The 24,540-nt window shown below is 44.7% G+C and overlaps 2 protein-coding genes across 4 annotated transcripts in view; both read right to left on the bottom strand.

Moving 5' to 3' along the window:
* LOC132836114 (zinc finger protein 239-like) overlaps positions 1-24,540 on the bottom strand; it is a 60,128-nt gene that overhangs the window by 25,608 nt on the left and 9,980 nt on the right. The window contains exon 2 of one of the 2 annotated variants that reach the window (XM_060855390.1): positions 22,469-23,381. The exons of the other annotated variant lie outside the window; for it this stretch is intronic. Within the exon in view, the coding sequence (XP_060711373.1) occupies positions 22,569-23,093 (525 nt within the window). The 5' untranslated portion in view covers positions 23,094-23,381 and the 3' untranslated portion in view covers positions 22,469-22,568. Of the gene's footprint in view, positions 1-22,468; positions 23,382-24,540 lie in introns of those variants that run through there. 2 annotated transcript variants of the gene reach the window in all.
* LOC132836113 (zinc finger protein 551-like) lies at positions 12,940-15,807 on the bottom strand. Of its 2 annotated transcripts, none has more exons than XM_060855388.1 (2): positions 15,328-15,807; positions 12,940-14,119 (listed from the first exon to the last, which is right to left on the bottom strand). In XM_060855388.1, the coding sequence occupies exon 2, from the start codon at positions 14,015-14,017 to the stop codon at positions 13,052-13,054; it is 966 nt and encodes a 321-aa protein (XP_060711371.1). In that variant the 5' UTR covers positions 14,018-14,119; positions 15,328-15,807; the 3' UTR covers positions 12,940-13,051. The 2 variants fall into 2 exon arrangements, with proteins under 2 accessions (XP_060711371.1, XP_060711372.1); XM_060855389.1 differs by lacking the exon at positions 15,328-15,807 and adding an exon at positions 15,201-15,216.

The raw sequence follows: 24,540 nt of genomic DNA, 5'->3' as shown, positions 1-24,540 counted from the left end.
GAAAGGGTTTAAACCAGTTTGGCAAGGGGATGGGAACCATAGCTTATTATCTGAGAGGAGGGTAATTGAAGATGGGGCAGTGGCAGGATGTAGTGAATGTATTGAGAAAGTTTTTCATGTGATGAAACAAAGGGATCTGTTAAAGTGTGTCTGCTTCAATGCAAGAAATGTCAGAAATAATAGTGAAGAACTTAGAGCATGGATTAGCACTTGGGACTATTATGTTGTGGCCATAATGGAGACATGGGTTTCACAGGGGCAGACTGTTCCAGGGTTTAGAACGTCTAAGAAGAACAGAGAGAGTGAAGAAAGAGGAGGGGGTGTAGCACTGCTAATCAAAGAGTGCATCACAAGTATAGAAACAAAGGTTGTCGAGGAAGGTTTGTCTGCTGAGTCAGTATGGGTGGAAGTTAGGAACAGCAAGGGAACAGCCACCGCATTGGGGATTTTCTACGGACTCCCTAGTAGCAGTAGAGAAATTGAAGAACTCATAGGCTGGCAGATTTTGGAAAAATGCAGGTGTAGCAGGGCTGTTGTTATGGGTAACTTTAATTTTCCCAATATTAACTGGAACCTCCTTAGTGCAGATGGTTTGGATGGAGCCGTTTTTGTCAGGTGTGTTCAGGAGGGTTTCCTTACTCAGTATGTACACAGGCCGACGTGGGGAGAGGCCATTTTGGATTTGGTGCTTGGCAATGAGCCAGGACAGGGAGAACACTTTAGTGACAGTGACCACAACTGCCTCACATTTACCATACCCTTGGAGAGGGAAAGGAGCAGTTACCAAGGGAAGATATTTAATTGGGGAAAAGGAAATGATGATGCTTTCAGACAGGAGTTGGGAAGTACAGATGGGGAACAATTTTTTCACAGAAAGGGCACAACAGACATGTGAAGACTATTTAAGAAGCAGTTGTTACGAGTGATGCACAAATTTGTTCCTCTGAAATGGGCAAGGGTAAGATTAAGGAGAGTTGGATGATGAGAACAGAGGAGCTTTTCATCAAAAGGAAGAAGGCAGTTTACGTAAGGTGGAGGAAGCATGGATCTAGCACAGCTTTAGGGGGGGGATTACAGACTTACTAGAAAGGAGCTCAGAAATCAACTGAGGGGAGCCAGGAGGGGGCACAAGAAAGGCTTGGCAGGAAGGAGTAGGGAGAACCCAAAGGCATTTTACTTATATGTGAGGAATAAGAGAGTGATCAGGGAGGAGGTAGGGCCGGACAGGGATAACATAGGGATCTTGTGTGTGGAGTCTAAGCAGATAGGGGAAGCCCTAAATGAGTTTTTTTGCTTCAGTTTTCACGAAGGAAAGGACCTTGTTGTGAATGAGAACTTTGCTGTGAAGCGGGCTTGAACAGATCAAGATTGATGAAGTTGATGTGCTGGAAATTTTGGCAAAGATTAAGATTGGTAAGTCCCCAGGCCAGACCAGATTTATCCTAGGTTGCTCCGGGAAGCGAGAAAGGAGGTTGCTAAGCCGCAGGCGAAAATGTTTGCTTCCTCACTCTCCCAGGAGTCATACCAGAGGATTGGAGGGGTGAATATTGTTCCTCTTTTCAAGATGGGGAATAGGGAAATCCCTGGCAACTACAAACTAGTCAGTCTTATGTCTGTAGTCACAAGGTTTTGGAAAGAATTCTGAGGGATAGGATTTATGACTATTTGGAAAAGCAGAGCGTGATTAAAGGCAGTCAGCATGGCTTTGTGAGGGGCAGGTCATGCATCACAAATCTTACTGAGTTCTTTGAGGAGGTGACGAGACAGGTCAACAAAGATCAAGCAGTAGATGTGGTGTATATGGACTTCAGCAAGGCATTTGCTTAGGGTCCCCATGGTAGGCTCATTCATTAGGCAGGAGGTATGGGATACAGGGTGATTTGGCTGTCTGGATTCAGAATTGGTCAGCTGGCAGAGAGTGGTTGTAGATGGAAAGTTTTGTGTCTGGGGGTTAGTGTTGAGTGGAGTCCCGTAGGTCTCTGCTCTTGGGCCTCTGCTCTTTGTAGTTTTTATAAGTGACTTGGATGAGGAGGTTGAGGGGTGGGTTGGTAAATTTGTCGATGATAGTATTGAGGGCTATTGTAGGCTGCAGCACGACACAGACAGGGTAGAGAGCTGGACTGAGAAATGGCAGATGGAGTTCAACCTGAATAAATGCGAAGTGTTGCATTTTGGAAGGTCGAACTTGAATGCTGAATATAGGATTAAAGACAAGATTCTTGGCAGTGTGGAGGAACAAGTACATAGATCCCTCAAAGTTGCCACCTAGGTGGATACGGTTGTTAAGAAAGCATATGTTATTTTGGCTTTCATTAACAGGGGGGTTGAGTTTAAGAGCCGCGAGGTTTTGCTGCAGCTCTGTAAGACCCTGATGAGACCACACTGGGAATATTGTGTCCAGTTGATCACCCTATTATAGGAAAGATATGGAGGCTTTGGAAAGGGTGCAAAGAAGGTTTACCAGTATGCTATCTGGACGGGAGGGCTTGTCGTATGAAGTGAGGTTGACTAAGCTTGGACTTTTCTCTCTGAAGAGAAGGAGGAAGAGAGGTGACCTGATCAAGGTATACAAGGTAACGAGAGGCATGGATAGAGTCAATAGCCAGAGACTTTTCCCCAGGGCAGGATTGACTGACACGAGGGGTCATAGTTTTAAGATATTAGGAGGAAGGTATAGAGGAGATGTCAGAGGTAGGTTCTTTACGCAGAGAGCTGTGAATGCATGGAATGCATTGCCAGCGGTGGTAGTCAAAGTAGAGTCATTAGGGACATTTAAGTAACTGCTGTACATGCACATGGACACCTGTGAATTGAGGGGTGCATTGGTTAGATTACTTTATTTTAGATTAGGAATAATCCTCGGCACAACATTGTGGGCCGAAGGGCCTGTTCTGTGCCATAACTTTCTATGCTCTATATGTTCTCTGGAGAGGGAAGGGAGCTTTGCCCTTTCAGTAACAGTGAAAAGAGCTGCAGTGGCAGACCTTTACAAATTCAGTGTATTCACAAAAGATGCACCCCAGTGAGAAAGAAGCAAAAGATACACTACGCATGATTACTGGGGAAAGTGAAAGATAGTGTCAATGTGAAAGTGAGTGGCAAATCAGAAACAATTCAATTAATAAACCAACAATAAAGAATGATCAAAACATTTCCAAACATAAAAAGATCTCTTCACATAAAATGCATTTTAAGGGCCTCGTTACAGATTGAAATGTGTACAATATTGAGACAGTTTTTTAAAAAAAATGAAACAATTGTCAGAAGCAACAGCAAACCTACAAGCACAAAGAGCAGAGGATGGTTTCAGTCCATCGACCTCTGGGTTATAGGCCCAGCACACTTCTGCTGTGCTGCTCTGCTATACAATGTACAGTACCTTAACTAATATCAACTTCCTCATCCCTTTCAAAAAGACTACATGTGTTATGAGGTTTCCACTGGTTTTCAACTGCGTGACCAACATCCAGAGTGCAAGAGCAAATTACTACAAACTAGGAATAGGCAGCATTCATAGAGAAAGCAAGCTAACATTTCAACTCTAGATTCATCCAGCATTTGTAACTTTCAGTCCCGTCCAGCGTGTAACTGAGATACACATAAAAAACCAGGAGGTCACCATCGGGACACACAATATGATAAAAGTGCCCAGCCAACCTACAACACACTGAGTTGGAAGGAATGATCATTTCTGTGATGGTGTGTTCTCTGTTCCATGTGTTTCCTTTGTTTTAACTGTATTCCCTGCTGTGTAAATGTGCAAGCTGCTGCGTCACAATGCCTTCAGTGATCTAACTGCTGTGTTTTGATCCCAACTGATGGTAATACTGGACAAATCCGATCCCAGAGCGAACCCTGAATTTATATATATAAACCAAAAGGATTGCAGATGCTGTAAATCAGAAACAAAAACAGAAATTGCTGGAAAGACTCAGCAGGTCTGGCAGCATCTGCGAAGAGAAATCAGAGTTAATGTTTCGGGTCTGGAGGCCCTTCCTCAGAACTATAAGACCATAAGACATAGGAGTGGAAGTAAGGCCATTCGGCCCATCGAGTCCACTCTGCCATTCAATCATGGCTGATGGGCATTTCAACTCCACTTACCCGCATTCTCCCCGTAGCCCTTAATTCCTCGAGACATAAGAATCTATCAATCTCTGCCTTGAAGACATTTAGCGTCCCGGCCTCCACTGCACCCTGTGGCAATGAATTCCACAGGCCCACCACTCTCTAGCTGAAGAAATGTCTCCGCATTTCTGTTCTGAATTGACCCCCTTTAATTCTAAGGCTGTGTCCACGGGTCCTAGTCTCCTCGCCTAATGGAAACAATTTCCTAGCGTCCACCCTTTCCAAGCCATGTATTATCTTGTATGTCTCTATTCAGTCTCCCCTTAACCTTCTAAACTCCAATGAATACAATCCCAGGATCCTCAGCCATTCCTCATACGTTAGACCAACCATTCCAGGGATCATCTGTGTGAATCTCCGCTGGACACGTTCCAGTGCCAGTATGTCCTTCCTGAGGTGTGGGGTCCAAAGCTGGACACAGTACTCCAAATGGGTCCTAACCAGAGCTTTACAAAGTCTCAGTAGCACATCGTTGCTTTTATTTTTCAACCCTCTTGAGATAAGTGACAACATTGCATTCGCTTTTAGATTAGATTACTTACAGTATGGAAACAGGCCCTCTGGCCCAACAAGTCCACACCGACCTGCCGAAGCGCAACCCACCCATACCCCTACATTTACCCCTTACCTAACACTACGGGCAATTTAGCATGGCCAATTCACCTGACCCGCACATCTTTGTGACTGTGGGAGGAAACTGGAGCACCCGGAGGAAACCCACGCAGACACGGGGAGAATGTGCAAACTCCACACAGTCAGTCGCCTGAGGCGGGAATTGAACCCAGGTCCCTGGCGCTGTGAGGCAGCAGTGCTAACCACTGTGCCACCGTGCCGTCCCACGTGCTTTCTTAATCACGGACTCAACTTGCATGTTTACCTTTAGAGAATCCTCGACTAGCACTCCCCGATCCCTTTGTACTTTGGCTTTACGAATTTTCTCGCCGTTTAGAAAGTAGTCTATGCTTTTATTCTTTTTGCCAAAGTGCAAGACCTCGCATTTGCTCACGTTGAATTCCATCAGCCATTTCCTGGACCACTCTCCCAAACTGTCTAGATCCTTCTGTAGCCTCCCCACTTCCTCAGTACTACCTGCCTGTCCACCTAACTTCGTATCATCTGCAAACTTCGCTAGAATGCCCCCAGTCCCTTCATCCAAATCATTAATATATAATGCGAACAGCTGTGGCCCCAACACTGAACCCTGCGGGACACCGCTCGTCACCGGCTGCCATTCCGAAAAAGAACCTTTATCCCAACTCTCTGCCTTCTGTCAGACAGCCAATCCTCAATCCATCCCAGTAGCTCACCTCGAACACCATGGGCCCTCACCTTGCTCAGCAGCCTCCCGTGTGGCACTTTATCAAAGGCCTGTTGAAAGTCTAGATAGACCACATCCACTGGGTTTCCCTGGTCTAACCTACTTGTCACCTTTTCAAAGAGTTCCGACAGGTTTGTCAGGCATGACCTCCCCTTACTAAATCCATGTTGACTTGTTCTAATCAGACTCTGTTCTTCCAAGAATTTAGAAACCTCATCCTTAATGATGGATTCTAGAATTTTACCAACAACCGTGGTTAGGCTAATTGGCCTATTATTTTCCATCTTTTGTCTTGATCCTTTCTTGAACAAGGGGGTTACAACAGCGAACTTCCAATCATCTGGGACCTTTCCTGACTCCAGTGACTCTTGAAAGATCTCAACCAACGCCTCCACTATTTCCTCAGCCACCTCTCTCAGAACTCTAGGGTGTATCCCATCGGGGTCAGGAGATTTATCAATTTTAAGACTTTTTAACTTTTCTCGCACTCTCTCTTTTGTAATGGCAACCATACTCAACTCAGCCCCCTGACTCCCTTTAATTGTTGGGATATTACTCATGTCTTCCACTGTGAAAACTGACGCAAAGTACTTGTTAAGTTCTCCTGCTATTTCCTTATCTCCCATCACTAGGCTTCCTGCATCAGTTTGAAGTGGCCCAATGTCTACTTTTGCCTGGCGTTTGTTTCTTATGTATTGAAAGAAACTTTTACTATCATTTCTAATATTACTGGCTAGCCTACCTTCATATTTGATCCCCTCCTTTCTTATTACTCTCTTTGTTATCCTCTGTTTTTGTAACCTTCCCAATCTTCTGATTTCCCATAGTTCTTGGCCACTTTGTAGGATCTCTCTTTTTCTTTCATACATTTCCTGACTTCCTTTGTCAGCCATGGTTGTCTAATCCCTCCCCGGATAATCTTTCTTTTCTTGGGGATGAACCTCTGTACAGTGTCCTCAATTATACCCACAAACTCCTGCCATTTTTGCTCTACTGTCTTCCCCGTTAGCCTCTGCTTCCAGTCTATTTTTGTCAATTCCTCTCTCATGCCCTCATAATTACCTTTATTTAACTGTAACACAATTACATCCGATTTTGCCTTTTCTCTTTCAAACTCCAGACTGAACTCTACCATATTATGATCGCTACTTCCTAAGGGTTCCCTTACTTTAAGATCTTTTATAAAGTCTGGTTCATTGCAAAGCACGAGGTCCAGAACAGCCTGCTCCCTTGTGGGCTCCATGACAAGCTGTTCCAAAAAGCCATCCTGTAAGCATTCTATGAATTCCCTTTCTTTGGATCCACTAGCTACATTATTTACCCAGTCCACCTGCATATTGAAGTCTCCCATGATCAATGTGACCTTGCCTTTCTGACATGCCTTCTCTATTTCCCGGTACATGTTGCGTCCCTGGTCCTGACCACTGTTAGGAGGTCTATACACAACTCCAATTATGGTTTTTTTGCCTTTGTGGTTCCTCAATTCCACCCACACAGACTCCACATCATCCGACGCTATGTCATTCAGTGCCATAGATTTAATTTTGTTCTTAACTAACAAGGCAACCCCACCCCCTCTGCCCACCTTCCTGTCTTTTCGATAAGTTGAAAATCCTTGGAGGTTTAACTGCCAGTCCTGACCACCCCCGTAACCAAGTCTCTGTGATGCCTACCACATCATAATCATTCACTATGATCTGTGCCATTAGTTCATCTGCTTTGTTATGAATGCTACGAGCATTCAGGTAAAGTGCCTTAATGCTAACTTTCTTATCATGAGAGATATTGGAAGTCATATGATGTCCTAAGTTATCCTTGCTTTTTTCTGCATTCCCAGTCTGCCTCAATTTTAAATCCGCCTGGACACATGCTATCCTGCTGCTTATCTTTCCATTTAATGCCATACTCCCTGTCGCTTTCACTTTCCCTTCCCCCCAATTCAGAAGTTTAAAGTCCTACTGACCACCCTATTTATCCTCTTCGCTAGAACATTGGTACCTGATCGGTTCAGGTGGAGACCGTCCCAACGGTACAGATCCCCCCCCGTTCCAAAACTCATGCCAATGCCCCATGAAGTGGAATCCCTCTTTCCCACACCAATCCCTTAGCCACGTGTTTACTTGCATAATTTTCTTGTCCCTATGCCAATTGGCATGTGGCTCGGGCAGTAATCCGGAGATTATGACCCTTGAGGATCTGTGCTTCAATTTCCTGCCTAGTGCTTCGTAATCCCCAAACAGGTCCTCCTCCCTAGTCTTGCCTGTGTTGTTAGTACCAACGTGGACCACAACAACTGGATCCTCCCCCTCCTGCTCCAATATCCTTTCAAGCCGGTCGGAGATGTCCCGCACCCTGCCACCAGGCAGGCAACACACCATGCGAGACTCCCGATCCGGCTTGCAAAGGATACTATCTGTCCCCCTAATTATAGAATCCCCTATAACCTCTACTTGTCTATTAGCTCCCCCCTCTTGAATGGCCTTCTGCACCATGGTGCCTTGGTCAGTTAGCTCATCCTGTCCAGAGCCCTTTTCCTCATCCGAGCAGGGAGCAAGAATCTCGTACCTGTTGGACAAGGTCAAGGGCTGAGGCTCCTCCATTCCTGAACTCAGGTTCCCCCTGCCTGCCTCACTTACAGTCACACTCTGATGTGCCTGATCACTACTGATGGTAGCTGGGCAAATATCGGTGTATATGCAGAAGATAGGGTAGGGGGTGGGGACCAAGCAAGGGGCTAGGGAGTAAATGACAGAGCCAAAAAGAGAGAAGAACAGATAAAGGAGTGAATAACTATCTGGAGACAGTGAGGACTGCAGATGCTGCAAATAGAGGGAGGGGGTGGGGCTGGGAGAAGGTAGGTGGGATGGTGATGCAGGTAGGGGGGTTATTGTGATTGGTCAGTGGGAAGGGTGAAGCAGATAGATGAGTAGGAAGATGGACAGGTATGTCAGGTCAGAAGGGTGAAGAGGAGGGAGAGGGCTGGACATGGGATAAGGCTGGGGGTGGAGGGTTATTGAAGCTGGTGAAGTCAATATTGAGGCCACTGGGCTGTAAGCTCCCCAAGTGAAATATCAGGTGTTTGTCCTCCAGTTTACATTTGGCCTCACTCTGACAGTGGAGGAGGCCAAGGGTGGACATGTCGCCAGGTGAGGAGGGGGAATTAAAATGGATGGCAACCGGAAGGTTGAGTTGATCGATGCCTGTAGAACACAGATGCTCCATGAAGTGGTTCCCAAGTCGGCGTTTGGTCTCCCCGATATAGAGATCACATCGGGAGCAATGGATATTGTCGTTTACCCCTCAGTCAAAGCAGGTTAAATATCGTTTTACCTCCTTCATCTTTATTCTCTCTCCCTCCAGGTCCCAGAATAATCACCCATGTACACAGAGGACATGAGTTCACGGTCTTCTCTCGAACAGCAGTTTCTTAATGAATTATATAGTCATTTTACAGGGAGGAGCATCTAGATAAGGCAACACACATATTGTTTGGATGAACGTTACAATCGGTGAGTGTCAGTAGTAAAGATGAAGCCATCTGCTGTTACACAATGATGTTCTTAACCTTGTTAACTGGCTTCACATAATGGATACTTTTCACCTTGTTAACTGACTGTACATACTGACTGCTGCTTCATCTTGTTAAATAGCTTTACATAATGAATGTGTGTTCACCTTGTTAAACCACTGCCCTGGCCTCCAACACCTCATTGATCACTGCACATTCTTATCTGGTCTGAGCCATAAAAGCTGAGCCTTTTGTCTCACACAGCCCAAAGCATAACTCTTTCCTTACCTGCTCATACCTTATACACATTCTCAATATAACAGATCAGGTTGGATGAAGTGCAGGTGAAACTCTGCCGGATCTGGAAGGATTGTTTGGGGCCTTAGGCAGAGGTGAGGTGTAGGGGCAGGCGTTTCACCTCTTGCTGTTGCAGAGAAACATAGAAGACAGGAGCAGGAGGAGGCCATTCAGCCCTTCCAGCCTGCTCCACCCTTCGTCACAATCATGGCTGATCGTCCAACTCAGTAGTCTAATCCTGCTTTCTCCCCCTAACCTTTGACCTCACTCACTCCAAGAGCTATATTTAGCCACCTCTTGCATACATTAAATACTCTGGCATCAACTACTTCCTGTGGCAATGAATTCCACAGGCTTGCCATTCTTTGGGTGAAGAAATGTCTCGTCTCCAACCTAAATGGCCCACCTCGAATCCTCAGACTGTGACCCTTGGTTCTGGACACACCCACCATTGGGAACATCCTCCCTGCATCTACTCTGCCTGTCTGGTTCTGTTGGAATTTTACAAATCTCTATGAAATCCCCCCTCATTCATCTGAACTCCAGCGAAAACACATCCTAACCCAGTCAATCTCTCCTCATACGTCAGTCCGGGAATCAGCCTGGGAAACCTTTGCTGCACTCCCATCAACATTTAAAAAGGCATCTGGATGGGTATACAAATAGAAAAAGTTTGGAGGAATATGGGCCAAGTGCTGGCAAATAGGACTAGATGTATTTAGAATATTTGGCAGGTACAGACAAATTGTCTTTTCTGCTCCTCAGATGTTGTCTGACCTGCTGTGCTTTTCCAGCTTCATATCTGTTGACTCTGGCTTCCAGCACCTGCAGTCCTTACTGTCTCCAAGTCTATGACTGAGTTTCCCTCCTATTAATATCACACTCAGTAGCCTATATTTCCTTTCTGAATAATGGTACCACATTATCTATCCTCCACTCTTTTAGCTCCTCTCCTTTTCTTTAATTCACCCATGGGGTATGAGTGTCACTGGCTGGGCCAGCATTTATTGCCCATCCCTAATTGCTCAGAAGGCAGTTAAGAGTCAACCATTTTGCTGAAGGTCTGGAGTCACATGTAGGCCAGAACAAGTAAGGATGACAGATTTCTTTCCCTCAACGGCATCAGTGAACCAGATGGGCTTTTCTAACACTTTCAATAACAATTTCATGTTAATCTTTAGACTCTACTTTCCAGATTCTTTATTGAATGTAAATTCCACCATCAGGCATGGCAGGATTTGAGTTCCAGTCCCCAGAACATCAGAAGAGTTTCTGGATCAGTAGGCTCATGATAATACCACTAGGTCTCCCCAATACTGCTGAGGGAATTGAACATTAATGTCAGGACCCATGTGATCTCCTCTCTTACCTCTCTCAGAAACTTGGGAATCATCTCATCAGGGCCTGGGGAATTTATCAGTACCTAGATTAGATTAGATTACTTTAGATTAGATTAGAATACTTACAGTGTGGGAACAGGCCCTTCGGCCCAACAAGTCCACACCGACCCGCCAAAGCGCAACCCACCCATACCCCTACATTTACCCCTTACCTAACACTACGGGCAATTTAGCATGGCCAATTCACCTGACCCGCACATCTTTGGACTGTGGGAGGAAACCGGAGCACCCGGAGGAAACCCATGCAGACACAGGGAGAACGTGCAAACTCCACACAGTCAGTCGCCTGAGTCGGGAATTGAACCCGGGTCTCAGGCGCTGGGAGGCAGCAGTGCTAACCACTGTGCCACCGTGCCGCCCACCTCTTTCTCAATCGTAATTCATTCAAGGATGTAACAGTTCTCTTCCATGATTTCTATACCATTATTGTATTTCTCTATCACAAATACAGATATAAAGTACTCATTTAAAACCTCGTCTGTTCTTTCAATTGCACCTGCAGCTTGCTTATTAGGTCCCTAATGAGCCCCGGAGAGACAACACCTCAGGGCTCATTTGTGATTTGAACCCAGTATCTCTCACATATTCCCTATCCCCAAGCTAAAACCATTCCCTTAGAGCAATGGACCAGCAATCTTCAGTGTCCAATAACAACAAAACCAGCATAACTCAACCAGGAATATTCACTGCAGCTTTGGAGAGATAAGGCAGAAATGATTTTTAATAGCAGTTCCTTCCTATTCTGTCTCCCTGCTCCCAAGAAGCCACTGTATGTATCCCTACCCCCCAGAATATTACAATTTTTCACATATTTTGTAATCAACCTGTTCAGAGATATTATTACAACCTATGGAGCAGGTGGAACCTAAATCTGGTCTCCTGGTTCATAGGAAAGAACATTACCATAGAGCCACATTCATTATGATTGATGTTGGATAAGCAATGTGATAGTGTAACAACAGTGACTGAAAGGAGAGGGATGATGGTGAGGACCAGCTACCCACTGTCAGTGTACGTGAAAACTAATAGTGTTTTCGGAAGACGTTACCACGTAGAGGCTGGGTTTCGATGGCAGATGTAAAGGCAAGAGGGACAAGAAAAGAGAACCCTAAACAATATCAGCGAACATAGATAAGTTTGTGGTCAGCAGTTCACTGGGAACAGAATCAATGGAGCAGGGAGTGGATCTCATACACAAGATAAGATCTGATAGGCTAGGACAGGATACAGGAGAGGAACTGGAGAAAGTTGCAGATTCAAGGCTCAGACATGAAAGATCAATGCAAAATATTGCATTTTGGTAAATCAATCAGAGGCAAGACTATACAATTAAAAGTTGGGCCTTGGGTAGTGATCTAGAAGAGGGATCTAGGGTTTCAGGTAAATAATTCTTTGAAGTTTGTATCACATATACATATGGTGATTGAAAAGGCAATTAGCATACTTGCCTTCATTGCTCAGACTTCTGGGTATAGAAGTTGGTACATAATGTTAAGGTTGGACAGGACATTGGTAAAGCCTCTTCTGGAGTACTGTCCAATTCTGGTCTCCCTGTTATAGGAAAGATATCATTAAGCTGAAGAGAGTTCAGAAGAGACTTACCAGGACGTTACTGGAATGGATGGATTGAGCTATAAGGAGAGCCTGGACACGCTGGGATTTTTTCTGCTGGAGTATAGGAGATTGATAGGCGACCTCGCAGAGGTTTATAAAATCATGGGAGGTGTAGGTAGAGTGAATGGCAGGTGTCTTTTCCCTAGGTTGGGGGATTTCAAGACAAGGAGGCATATTTTTCAGTGACAGGAGAAAGATTTTAAAAGGACATGCATGGCAATTTTTTTTTAAACATTGAGTGGTTCATGTGTGGAATGAACTTCCAGAGGAAGTTGTGGATGTGGGTACAGTTATAACATTTAAAAGACATTTGGATAAGTATATGAATAAGAAATGTGTGGAGGGATATGGGCCAAGCGCCTGCAGGTGGAACTGGTTTAGTTTTGGATTATGGTTGGCATAGACTGGTTGGACCGAAGGGTCTGTTTCTGTGCTGTATAACTATAAATCTATCAACATTTTCACCAGAGTGAGCGAGTGGAAGGAAACATATTGCAGAGGCAGCTAGTTGGGATGTCTCGATCTTAGTGTCAAAGATGTTAATGGGCCCTTTGCACTTGTTAGAGGTAAGGATGGTGAAGACAAGGAACCCTTTCAAAAGGAACGGATTTGTGTTTGAGATATTGAAAATTCAACACATTATATTTAACACAAAGCTGATTTATTTGACTTTTACGCAGAATATCAGTATTACCAGCCTGGCATTTATCATCATCAGCAACAACAGACCTAAATGAATACTGTTCAGTCCTGAATGCGATGAACAGCAAGATTCATTCACTTTAGTCACTTGTGGAGTCGCTGGTGTCTTAGCAGGTTGGATGACTGAGTAAATCTCCTCCCACACACAATGCAGATGAACGGCCTCTCCCCAGTGTGGATTCGCTGGTGTGCAGTGAGTTGAGATGATTGCCTGAACCCAGTCCCACAGTGAGAGCACCTGAATGGTCTCTCGTCAGTGTGAACACGTTGATGATACAGAAGGTCCCCAGAGCTTTTAAAACACTTCCCACAGTTTGGACATTTAAAAGGTCTCTTGTTAGTGTGCGCACGTTGATGGGACATCAGACCACTGGAACTTGTATAGCATTTCTCACAGTCTGGGCATTTGAAAGGTCTCTTCCCAGTGTGAACACGCTGATGTGTAAGCAGGTTGGATGACCGAGTGAACCCCTTTCCACATTCAGAGCAAGTGAACGGTCTCTCCCCGGTATGAGTGCGTTGGTGTACAGCGAGGTGAGAGGAGTGCCTGAACCCAGTCCCGCAGTGAGAGCACCTGAAAGGTCTCTCATCAGTGTGAACACGTTGATGGCGCATCAGTTCCCTGGAACTTTTATAGCTTCTCCCACAGTCCAGGCATTTAAGAGGTCTGTTGTCAGTGTGGACAAGTTGATGGGACATCAGTTCTCTCGAACTTTTAAAGCACTTCTCACAGTCTGGGCATTGAAAGGGTCTCTTGTCGGTGTGAATGCGTTGATGGCGCATCAGTTCGCTGGAACTTTTATAGCACTTCCCACAGTCTGAGCATTTAAAAGGTCTGTCCTTAGTGTGAACTTGTTGGTGGGTCAGCAGGTGGGATGACTGAGTGAATCCCTTTGCACATATGGAGCAGGAGAATGGCCTCTCCCCAGTGTGACTGCGTCGATGAATTTCCAACTCAGAAGGATAATGGAAACTCTCCTCACAATGCCCACACTTCCATGGTTTTTCCCCAGTGTGATTCTGCTTGTATGTGACATTTTTCTCTTCCATGCTTAGATATTCTAAGCTATTCAGGGCAGATCCTGCTGTGACATTTCAGTTCGAGTTCCAAATATCAAACTTCACCTTCTCATACATACTGTGTGAAACGAACTGGAAACAAGAAAAAAAGCGAGAGAGAACCACGAAAACACAAAAGTAGTCTGAACTGGAATTGAGTGAATTTGATAATTTGTGGGAAAACATGGCGATGAAGTAACCAAGTTGTTTTTAAAAAACTGATTGAATAATGTGTAGGGCTGTAAGGGTTGAAGGAGGTTACAGAAACAGGAAGGGCTGTAGGAGGTTACAGAGATAGGAAGTGGTGGCGGGGCTGGAGGAGGTTACAGAGATAGAAAGCGGTATTAGACTGGAGGAGGTTACAGGGACAGGGAGCATTGTAGGGGCTAGAAGAGGTGAGAGAGACAGTGAGGGCTTTGGAAGTGGGAAGCGAGAGATATAGAAGATGTCAGGCATGAGGAAGGTGGGAGATATTGAGGTTATTGAGCCTGGAGGAGGTGACAGTGATACGAACAGTTGTAGGGGCTATTTAAAAGGTGTGGCTCTTGCCTGAAACGTCGATTCTTCTGCTTCTCGTTTGCTAGGAGAAAGTGAAGACTGCAGATGCTGGAGATCAGAGCTGAAAAATGCGTTGCTGGAAAAGCGCAGCAGGTCAGGCAGCAAAGGATTAGGAGAACTGATGTCTCGGGCATAAGCCCTTCTTCAGGAATGAGGAAGGTGTGCCAAGCAGGCTAAGATAAAAGGTAGGGAGGAGGGTTAAGGTGAGGGCGATCGGCAGAGAGGTCGGGAAGAAGATCGCAGGTCAAGAAAGTGGGGCTGAGTCCGAGGGTTGGGACTGAGAAAAGGTGGGGGGGAGGGGAAATGAGGAAGCTGGAGAAATCAGCATTCATCCCTTGTGGTTGGAAAGTTCCTGGGCAGAAGATGAGGCGCTTTTTTTTGTTATTAGGGCGAGGGTAACCTCCTTCCACCTATCGCATTCCCAAAGCCCCTCCTCCCTGCTTTTTATCTTAGCCTGCTTGGCACACTTTCCTCATTCCTGAAGAAGGGCTTATGCCCGAAACGTCGATTCTCCTGCTCCTTTGATGCTGCCTGACTTGCTGTGCTTTTCCAGCACCATACTCTCGTCTCTCTCTGTTCGTACCAAAAGAGGCAAGAAAAGGCTTTTTAAACTCACAAATGGAAGGCGTCTGTCCCTTTCACGTGATTTGCACCTTGCCTGCCCCTGTCATTTAAAAGGAGAATGTTGGTGCTGGGTGCAGATAACAAAAAGGTACAAGGCAACAAAATTTTCAGGACCCCACCTTCGCAGTCACAAGTTCAGAAGTCCCACGGTTGGAGTCTAACGGAGTTATTTGAAACCAGAAGCTTTCATAGCGCTGCTCCTTCATCAGGCGGAATGAAGAGAAACACAAGAGGCATTTAATTTACAGGCAGAGGGATGTAACAATCGGACAAAGGGCACCGTGTGCTCTGATTGGTTGGAGGACCAGAAGGCCTCCGAGTGGTTTCCAGGCCTGTGATTGACCAGAGCGCACGTCCATCATCCTATGGGGGCGTCACCAACCGCAGCGCTCTCTCGTTCGCGTACGTGGTGATGAAAACACGGCGGACCGCCCGCCAGCGATTAGAAGTGGGAAGGAATCTTTGGAGATAAGTTTCTTGTTTCGAAATTCAATCGTATCGGCGAAAAGACGAACGTTTCAAACCCGTGAGTTTTAACGGACGGAAAACGTTGAAGGTCGCGCGCGACAACCGTATTTGCGTAGCGGCGCCGGACAGACCACGTGACTGCAACAATACGAACTTTGATTGACATTAACAGTGACCAATATGGACGGAGAGGGCGAGCCCGGACTTGCCCTTTCCAACCTATTGTGACGGTAAGTGGGCGGTCCTAACTCTGGCCCCGCCTGCTTCAGTGACATCCTTTTCCGACCCCGCCCACGTTCATTCAACAAACACTTGCATTTACTTAACGCCCGCACTGCCTTCAAACAACAGGCGCTGGGTTTTGCTGCCTTCAGCATGAAAGCTAAATTACTGCAGCACGCAGGAATTCTCATACAGCCGTACAGCACAGACACCGGCCCTACAGCCCACACGGGTCTATGCCGACCAAGATGTCCATCCATGCAAACCCCATTTCCCTGCACTTGGTCCACATTCTTCTAAACCTTTCCTGTGCATGTATTTGTCCAAATTACTTTTAAATGTTGTTAATGTACCAGCCTCAACCAACACCATGGGCAACTCATTCCATATGCATACCACCCTCTGTAAAAAATTTCCCCTTGGGTTCTTTTTATTCTTTCCCTTCTCATTAAACTGATCACTCCACGTCCTCAATTCCCTAACTCTGGGAAAAAGACTGAGTGCATTCACCCTATCCATGCCTCTCATGATCTTCTATAAGATCCCCCTCAGTCTCCTAGACTCTAAAGGAAAGAAGTCCTAGCACAGATCATATAATCCCAATTGTTTGTGGAATCAGGCCATTTGTCCCAACAAGTCCACACCCGGCCCTCCGAAGAGTAATCCACCCAGACCCATTCCCTTACCCTATTACTCGACATCTCCACTGATTAATGCACCTAACCAACACATCCCTAAACACTGTGGGCAATTTAGCATAGACAATACACCAAAACTGCCCATCTTTGGGGATTGTGGGAGGAAACTGGAGCACCCAGAGGAAACTCACTCAGGCACACAGGTAGAATGTGCAAACTCCATACAGGCAGGAATCTAACCCATGTTCCCTGGTGCTGTGAGGCAGAAGTGTAACTACTCAACCACTGTGCCGCCCTCTCCAACCTCTCCCTATAACTCAGACCATTGAGTTTTGGCAATATCCTTGTAAATTTCTTCTGCACTCGTTCCAGTTTAATAACATCCTTCCTATTGCAAGGTGACCAAAACTGAACACACTATTCCAAGTGCAACCTCACCAATGTCCTGTTCAACTGTAACATAACTTGAATCAAAATAGAAAATGTTCGAGATATATACCGAGCAGGACAGTAAACTGTAAGGCAGGAGTGAATTATAGAATCACTACTAGGCAACAAGAGGTTATTCAGCCCATCGAGATTGCACACAACATCCTGTCCTGACCCCTACTCAACCCTGTAATCCTGCATTTACCATGTCAAAAGTGAGGACTGCAGATGCTGGAAACCAGAGTTTAGATCAGTGGGGTGCTGGAAACGCACAGCAGGTCAGGCAGCATTCGAGGAGCAGGAAAATCGACGTTTCGGGCAAAAGTTGCCCGAAACGTCGATTTTCCTGCTCCTCGAATGCTGCCTGCTCTGCTGTGCTTTTCTAGCACCACTCTGATCTAAACGCTGCATTTAATGTGGACAATCCACCTACCTTGCTCATCCTAGACTCTTAACCTACTCCTCACACCTAACCTACACATCTCTAAATACTGTGGGCAATTCAGCATAGTCAATCCACCTAGCCTACATATCTTTGGACCGAGAGAGGAAATTACTCCACGCAGGCAATCACCTGTGGCTAGAATCAAATCTGGGTCCCTGGCGCTGAGAGGCAGCAGTGCTAGCATCACTGAGCCACCCAAAGTGTGCAGAATGACTACCCTTGTTATCAAAGGGGTTGATTAAGTGTTGTATTCACATTTTTGCAAACACCTGGATACAGACTTGAAGCACTGCAACTCAGTGGCGGAAACACTCAGATGTTTGTGGCATTTTGGCCATCATGTCTATTTCAGTCAACAAAATCTGATGACACTAATTCTATTCCAGTTTTTTGCTCCACAGCCCCGGAGGTTAATGCAATGAAAGTGAATCTGAATACTGTTTAAACATTACAAGAGTTTCTGACTCAACCAAACCTTCTGGCAGTGAGTTCTAGACTTCCATCACCCTTTGGATATAAGTAATTTCTCCTCAATACTCCTGTGTGCCTTTTACCTCATATTAAATCTGTGTCCCCTTGTTGTCAAGCCCTCTAATAATAGAAAAAAACTCTCTTCCTATCTATGCCTCTCATAATCTTATATACCTCTATTCAATTCCCCCTTCAACTTTCGCTGTGCCAAGGAAAGCAAAAGATCAATCTTTCCTCATAACACAAAGCCTCCAGTCCAGGCAGCATCCTGGTAAATCTCCTCTGATCCTTCTTTATTGCAATCACATCTTTCTGATGATGTAGTGAACAGAACTGTATGCAGTACTCCTGTTGAGGCACAGCCAGCATTTTATACAGTTCCAGTATAACTGAAACACTCTTGCATTCTCTGCCTCAGCTAATAAAGGCAAGTACCTCATATGACTTCTCAAACATTTTATCTACCTGTCCTGTTATCTTAGGGATTTGTGGACATGCATCCAAAGGTCCCTCTGATCTCCAGTACTGTCTAGGGTCCCTTGCCTTGTTAGATCTCTCCCAAGTGCATTACTTGACACTTATTTGGATTGAATGCAATTTGCCATTGTTGTGCCCAGCTGATCAGTTCATTGATATCCTCCTGTAGCTGACAACTATCCTACTTACTAACTAACACCTTATTAATTTTCATGTCATCTGCAAACTTCTTAATCATATCTTCCACGAGTCCAAAACATTAATCTACTCCACAAACAGCACAGGCCTCAACAGAGTCCTGTGGAACCCCACTGTAGACAATCTCAGAAACCTCACCCTCTGCTTCCTCTCATTAAGACAAGTCTTAACCAGTCTGTCGTGAGGGTCCTCATCAAAAGCCTTGCCAAAGTCCACATCAAATACATTACCCTCATCAACATTCCTGGTTACCTCCTCAAAGTATTTGATCAAATTTGTCAATCTTTTCTTAACAAATCCAAACCAACTATCCCAGATTAATCGTGTCTCTCTAAGATACATTCTGACCCTCTTCCTCACCACCGAGGTTAGACTCACTGGTGTGTAATTTCCTGGTCTGTTAGTTCCTGCCTTTTATTCAGTTAATGGATAATGTTAATTGTCCTCCAGTCCTCTGGAACCTCACCTGTAACCAGGGAGGATTTGAATATTAATGCAAAGATGTTTGATATCTCTTCCTTTGTCTTCCTTAACAGCCTTGGATACATTTCATCTGGGCCTACTGATTCATCCACGTTAAAGGCTACGATACCTGCTAGGTCTTCCTGTCTTTATATGTTAATTTCTTGTAATATCTCACTGTCCTGCACACGAATGTCTGCACCTGGTGTCATCCTTTTTCCATTGTGAAGACCATTACAAAGTATTCACTGAGGACTGTGCTCATGTCTTCCAGATCCACAAGCTTGCTTCAATTGTGCCTAATTTGGTCCCTGTGGTCTCTTACTCATTATATTTACAAAAAACAGAGAAGTGCCTATTAAAGATTGAAGTTAATGGGAATTGGGGTAAATATCTCCACAGCTTGGAGTCAGACATAACATAAAAGGAAGATGGTTGTCCTTGTTGGCGGTCAGTCATTTCAGTCCCAGGATATCACTTTTACTCGTCCCAGACACCTTCAGGCCGCCTCATTGATGACATTCCCTTCATCGTAAGGTCAGAAGTGGGGATATTCCCTTCATCGTTAGGTTAGAAGTGGGGATGTTCCCTGATTGCACAATGTTAATGACTCCATCAGCTGAAGCAGTCCTGTCTCTATATAGTCAGGGGTGTTGTGCGTCTGGACCATGCAAGATTGCCACACCGGCATCTCTACACTCTGGTTTTATCACAGGCTAGACAGATTTCATTGCATCTGGTCCCATTCCACTTCTGTTCCAGTACCAAATGTCCTTGAATAGACTTAGTATGAAAAGGGCAGACAATCTTACCACTTTGTTCAGCAAAAGACTAAGTAGGTAGGCTGCAACAAGCTGAACTGTTAGATTATTATTTCCCATGTGTTTGGCAGTATGTGGATTTTGCCCATTAAACTTCAGAAGTACCCATGTGGAAGTCTGAAGCCTTAGCCCATCTCCTGAACTCTCTAGATTTCCATGAGTTGAGATTTCTCTGTGAGGAGAGTATCACCTTGTATCACACAAACCAGAGGGTGAAGGTGTAGACTTTTCAACAGTGGGAATTGAAGACTGCTAAATATGTTTGCACGGCCCAGACATGGGGGAAAGAAATTTGAAGAGGATGTAGACAGGCAGCTGTTTTCTTCCAAATGCAGCCACCCAGGCTATGTATTGTGATCGGATGTTCATGTAAATCTGTACACATTCTGGTACAATGCAGTTAGAGAAACATAAGATAGAGTAATGGTGGGTGGGGCCAGATTTGGTCATGGGAGCTATTCATAAAATAATGACAGCTTCGGGAGACCTCCATCTGATCTTAATTCATTCAGAGAAAGCTTTGTGTTTCCCCTTTTACCCTCTATTTCTCTCAAAAGGTTTCCTGAGCATTTTTCTCCATTAGTCCTGCTGTTGGAGCAAAACATTTTCTGTCATTGGCCCAAATTTAATGCAAAGAGGAAACAATTCCAAGATGAACTAAGATGGAGGATGGGAAAAATTTCTGGCTGTAACAGTTACTTCTTTATTGAGGTATCTCTGTGACTCTAAGTCATCAGCTTATTTACATCCTATTGAATCTCCTCTCTCACTCTGAAGATAGACTGAACCTATTCATTTGAGTTGGCTTTGGATAAAATGGTCAGAAGTTTAACCCCAAGAAATTGAGCTATCCTAACTTTACTGAATATAATTTCCCCCCATATTTAATGGGAGGCAGTTCTGTGTATTGACATTGGACAAAATGTTCTAGAAAAGAAGCATTAACTAATTGAGAGCTCAAGTTCATTTTTATAACATTTAAAGGCCTCAAGAAATAAATAGATATATCTCTGACAGAAAGAGCTGTGTTAATGTTGTGTGCACCTGACTATGCTTCAAGACACCTGGGCATAGTCACATGAGCTGTTGTTCATTAACAATTTATGTTTCAACACTGCAAAACATTCAACCTTTGAAGAAGTTTATGTTAAATGCTGAAAATAAGATGAAATGTATTTATAGCAACTCATTGACTGAAGGGGTGCAATAAAGATGGAACAGAGGTGTGTGGAGAACAAGGCTGCTGACGTTTTCATCTCAGGTTCCCCCCTGCTGTTATAAAATTTGTTTTCAACAATGGCAGACCATGTCCTGTTCGATTATACTTGTGTTGAGGGTAGTCGATGGTAACCATGAGGTTGGCTGGTGGACAGTCGCTGGATGGGCAGGTCGATAACTGGAGGGGAGCATTAGATTTGAGGATGGGGTGACATTAATCAGGATGGAACTGAACAAAGTGTGCAGATGACCAAAGTTCAGGTGAAGATTTGCACAACAGTGTGGCAAGGCTGGGATGGAAATGGGCAATTGTTTTAAGATGAATGTAGACTCTTGGTATTTGGTTATGAGGCTTGAAGTGCAGCTTTAGGTTGGACATTACTGACTACTATGTTATACTGTTACAAACTGTCTCTCTACACTACCCTAACATATCCTCCTTGATCATCCATCATGAATGGGAACAGATTAAAGACCCTTCTATTATTGTACCCAAGGGTCAAGAGAGGATGTAGATAGAGAGAAAACTACTTCTGTAAGTTGGAATCTCTAGGGAGAAAAGGCAGAATCTAAAAATTAAAGCCATACTTTCAAGAGTCAAATTATGAATCTTCCACTCTTTGACATTTGATGGCATTACCATCACTGAATCCTTTACAATCAACATCCTGGGGATTACCCCTAATCAGGAACTGGACTGGATTGGACCTAACTAACAGCATTGTGGCAGTGGTTCAAGGAGGCAGTTCACCTCCACCTTCGAGGGATGGATGACTAATGCTGACCTTGTCGTCGAGATCCACAGCCACAAAAGGACGTATGTGTACCCGATACCCATTTGCTCTTCTATTCCATTGACATTCCATTATATTACATTAGTGTGTGTTTAACTTATGTCAGTTGTATTCCACTGTAAGTCTATTCATACGTTCCAAATTTTAGCTCATTAATATCAATTCTGGATTTTTAACTGGATGGGGGCATTGCTGGCAAGGCCATCATTTGTTGCTCATCTCTAATTGCTCTTGAAATGAGTGGCTTGCTGGGCCAGTTCCGAGGGCAACTCTGACCTACCACATTGTGGTGGGTCTGAAGGCACATGTCAGCTAGACCAGATTTTTCTCGAAAAGGACATTAGTGAATCAGATGAATCTCCACAACAATCATGATAATCGCCCTGGTCACTATTACAAAGACTAGTTTTTCATGCCACCATCTGCCCTTTATTATTGGTGTGTGGGAACCTGCTATGCACAAACATGTTCGCATCTTTACGCACATCCACTTGAGAGGTATTTAATTGGTCATAATGTGCTTTTTAGACATTGGTCACGAAACGTGCAAAATGAACACAAGTCTTCCTTTAACAGACATCAACGCTGAGTCTCATTGAACGCGAATCAAGATTCCATTTACAGGGTTTATTTAAAAATGCAAGAGGAGCACAAATGGCCAGTCCTAAGGTGGGAACTCCTGGATGCAAGAAATGACTCAACCAGGCCTTGCAGCAATCAGTGGATTTGCAGGTGTATTAGCAGGGTGAATGACCGAGTGAAGGCCTTCCCATATACTGAGCAGATGAATGGCCTCTCCCCATTGTGACTGCGCCAATGCTGGGTCAGTGCCCATGAACTCTTGAAGCTCTTTTGACAGTCTGAGCACTGAACAGGTATCTCGTTAGAGTGGATCCGCTGATGAACGAGCAGGTTGAATGATAAAGTGAATCCCTTGCCGCACTTGGAGCAGATGTAAGGCCGCTCTCCAATGTGCAGCTGCTGGTGTTTGATCAGGCTGGAAGACTGACCAAATCCCTTGCCACACTCTGGGCAGATGAACGGCCTCTCCCCAGTGTGGAGCCGCCAATGCTGCAACAGCTGGCAGGAGCTCTTGAAGTGTTTCTTGCAGTCAGTGCACGGGAAGGGCCTCTCGTCAGTGTGGACTTGCTGCTGGGACAGCAGGCTGGAAGACTGAGTGAATCCCATGCCGCACACTGTGCAGGTGAGTGGTCTCTTCCCAGTGTGTACATACTGGCGCATTTCCAGCTGGTAAGGGTAACTGAAGCTCTTCCCACAGCGCCCATATTGATGTGGCTGCTCCCTCGCATGACTGCGCAGATGCCTCAGCAGATTGGATGATCAGCTGAACGAGCGATGACAAATGCAGCAGGCATAGGGTGTTCCCTAACTGTAGTTGCTACCTTCCCGTTCCATTGACAAAGACTCGTTCTAAATCGACTGAACGATTGGGATATTGGTGTCGAGTTTGGTTTGAGTTTCCTGCCTGCAAATCATTCATTCATTCCAGGCAGCTAGCATAAATATTTCCTGTAAGCACAGGATAGAAATTCAGAAGTGACTCTTTTCAGCCTTTGCTTTATCTCCTTCCAAATTGCACTTAACATGTATGGTCAGTGACATTGTCCTTTCAATTAAAGAACAACTGCTTAGACTTGCATAATAGCTTCAATAAAATAGCACTTGTGTATGTTGTATCAAGTATATTAGAGTTGATCGACAAAAGCTTGTTCAAAGAGCCAGTTTTTAAGAACCATTATAAAGGATAGACAGAGAACACGTAGTAGAGAGATTTAGAGAAGGAATTCCATGCTTAGGGTCCAGGTAGCTGAAGTTGCAACCACCAGCGGTGGAATGATTAAAACCTGGGGTGCTAAGAGGCCAGAATCAGAGGAAGGTGGAGAGGTCAGAGAGATGTATTGCTGGAAGACCTCCCAGAGATAGGAAGGAAGGAGGACCATGGAAACATTTGTAAATACGATCAAATATTTTAAAATCAAGACACCGCTCAACCAAGAGTCAATGCAGGTTAGCAAGCCTGGAGTGTGCTCATGGGTGAATTGGGACTAAGGTGTGAGCTAGGACACTGGGCAGCAGAATTTTGAATGACATCAAGATTCAGAGAGTAGAATGTGGGTATCAGCCAGGAGGACCTTGGAATAATAGTGTCAAAATAATAAATGAAAATGAGGCACAAAATGAACATTTGTACACGCAAATAGCCTTTTTAATTTGAAGCCTGTATTCAGTAGGATCCAAGATAATCTGGTTTTGGTGTAAATTGTATTTCTGTCTGCTCTATCCCTCGTGTGTGACTCCCTTGTCTGTCAAAAAAAAACCTAACCATCTCAGTCTTAAACAAGCCCACTCCACACCGTTCCTCTGGAAGAGGTTTCCAAAGACGTATGATCCTCTGAAAGAGAAAAACCTTTCCTCGTCTCTGTCCTACAACCTCTTAAGAATTCTTAAACCTTGCCCCCTCCCCAATTCTGAACTCTCCCAAAGTTCAAACATCCTCTTAAAATCCACACAAAGACTCTTCAGAAAGTCGTATATTTCAATAAGATCACCTCTGATTCTTCCAAACTCCTGTGGGTGTAGGTTGAACGGTTTAGGCCTATCTTCAAAAGAAAACCCCTTCATCTCAAGAACGAGTAAAGATGTATTTTCTCTGAATTGCTTTTTAAAA

The sequence above is a fragment of the Hemiscyllium ocellatum genome, chromosome 46 (genome assembly GCF_020745735.1).
Source record: "Hemiscyllium ocellatum isolate sHemOce1 chromosome 46, sHemOce1.pat.X.cur, whole genome shotgun sequence".
NCBI classification, from domain to species: Eukaryota; Metazoa; Chordata; class Chondrichthyes; order Orectolobiformes; family Hemiscylliidae; genus Hemiscyllium; species Hemiscyllium ocellatum.
The sequence above is the reverse complement of the archived record's forward strand: the minus strand, read 5'-3'. Positions and strand labels throughout refer to the sequence as shown.

Excerpts from the sequence above, each read along its gene's own strand:
- LOC132836113 (XM_060855388.1), bottom strand. The coding sequence starts at position 14,017 with ATGGAAGAGAAAAATGTCACATACAAGCAGAATCACACTGGGGAAAAA.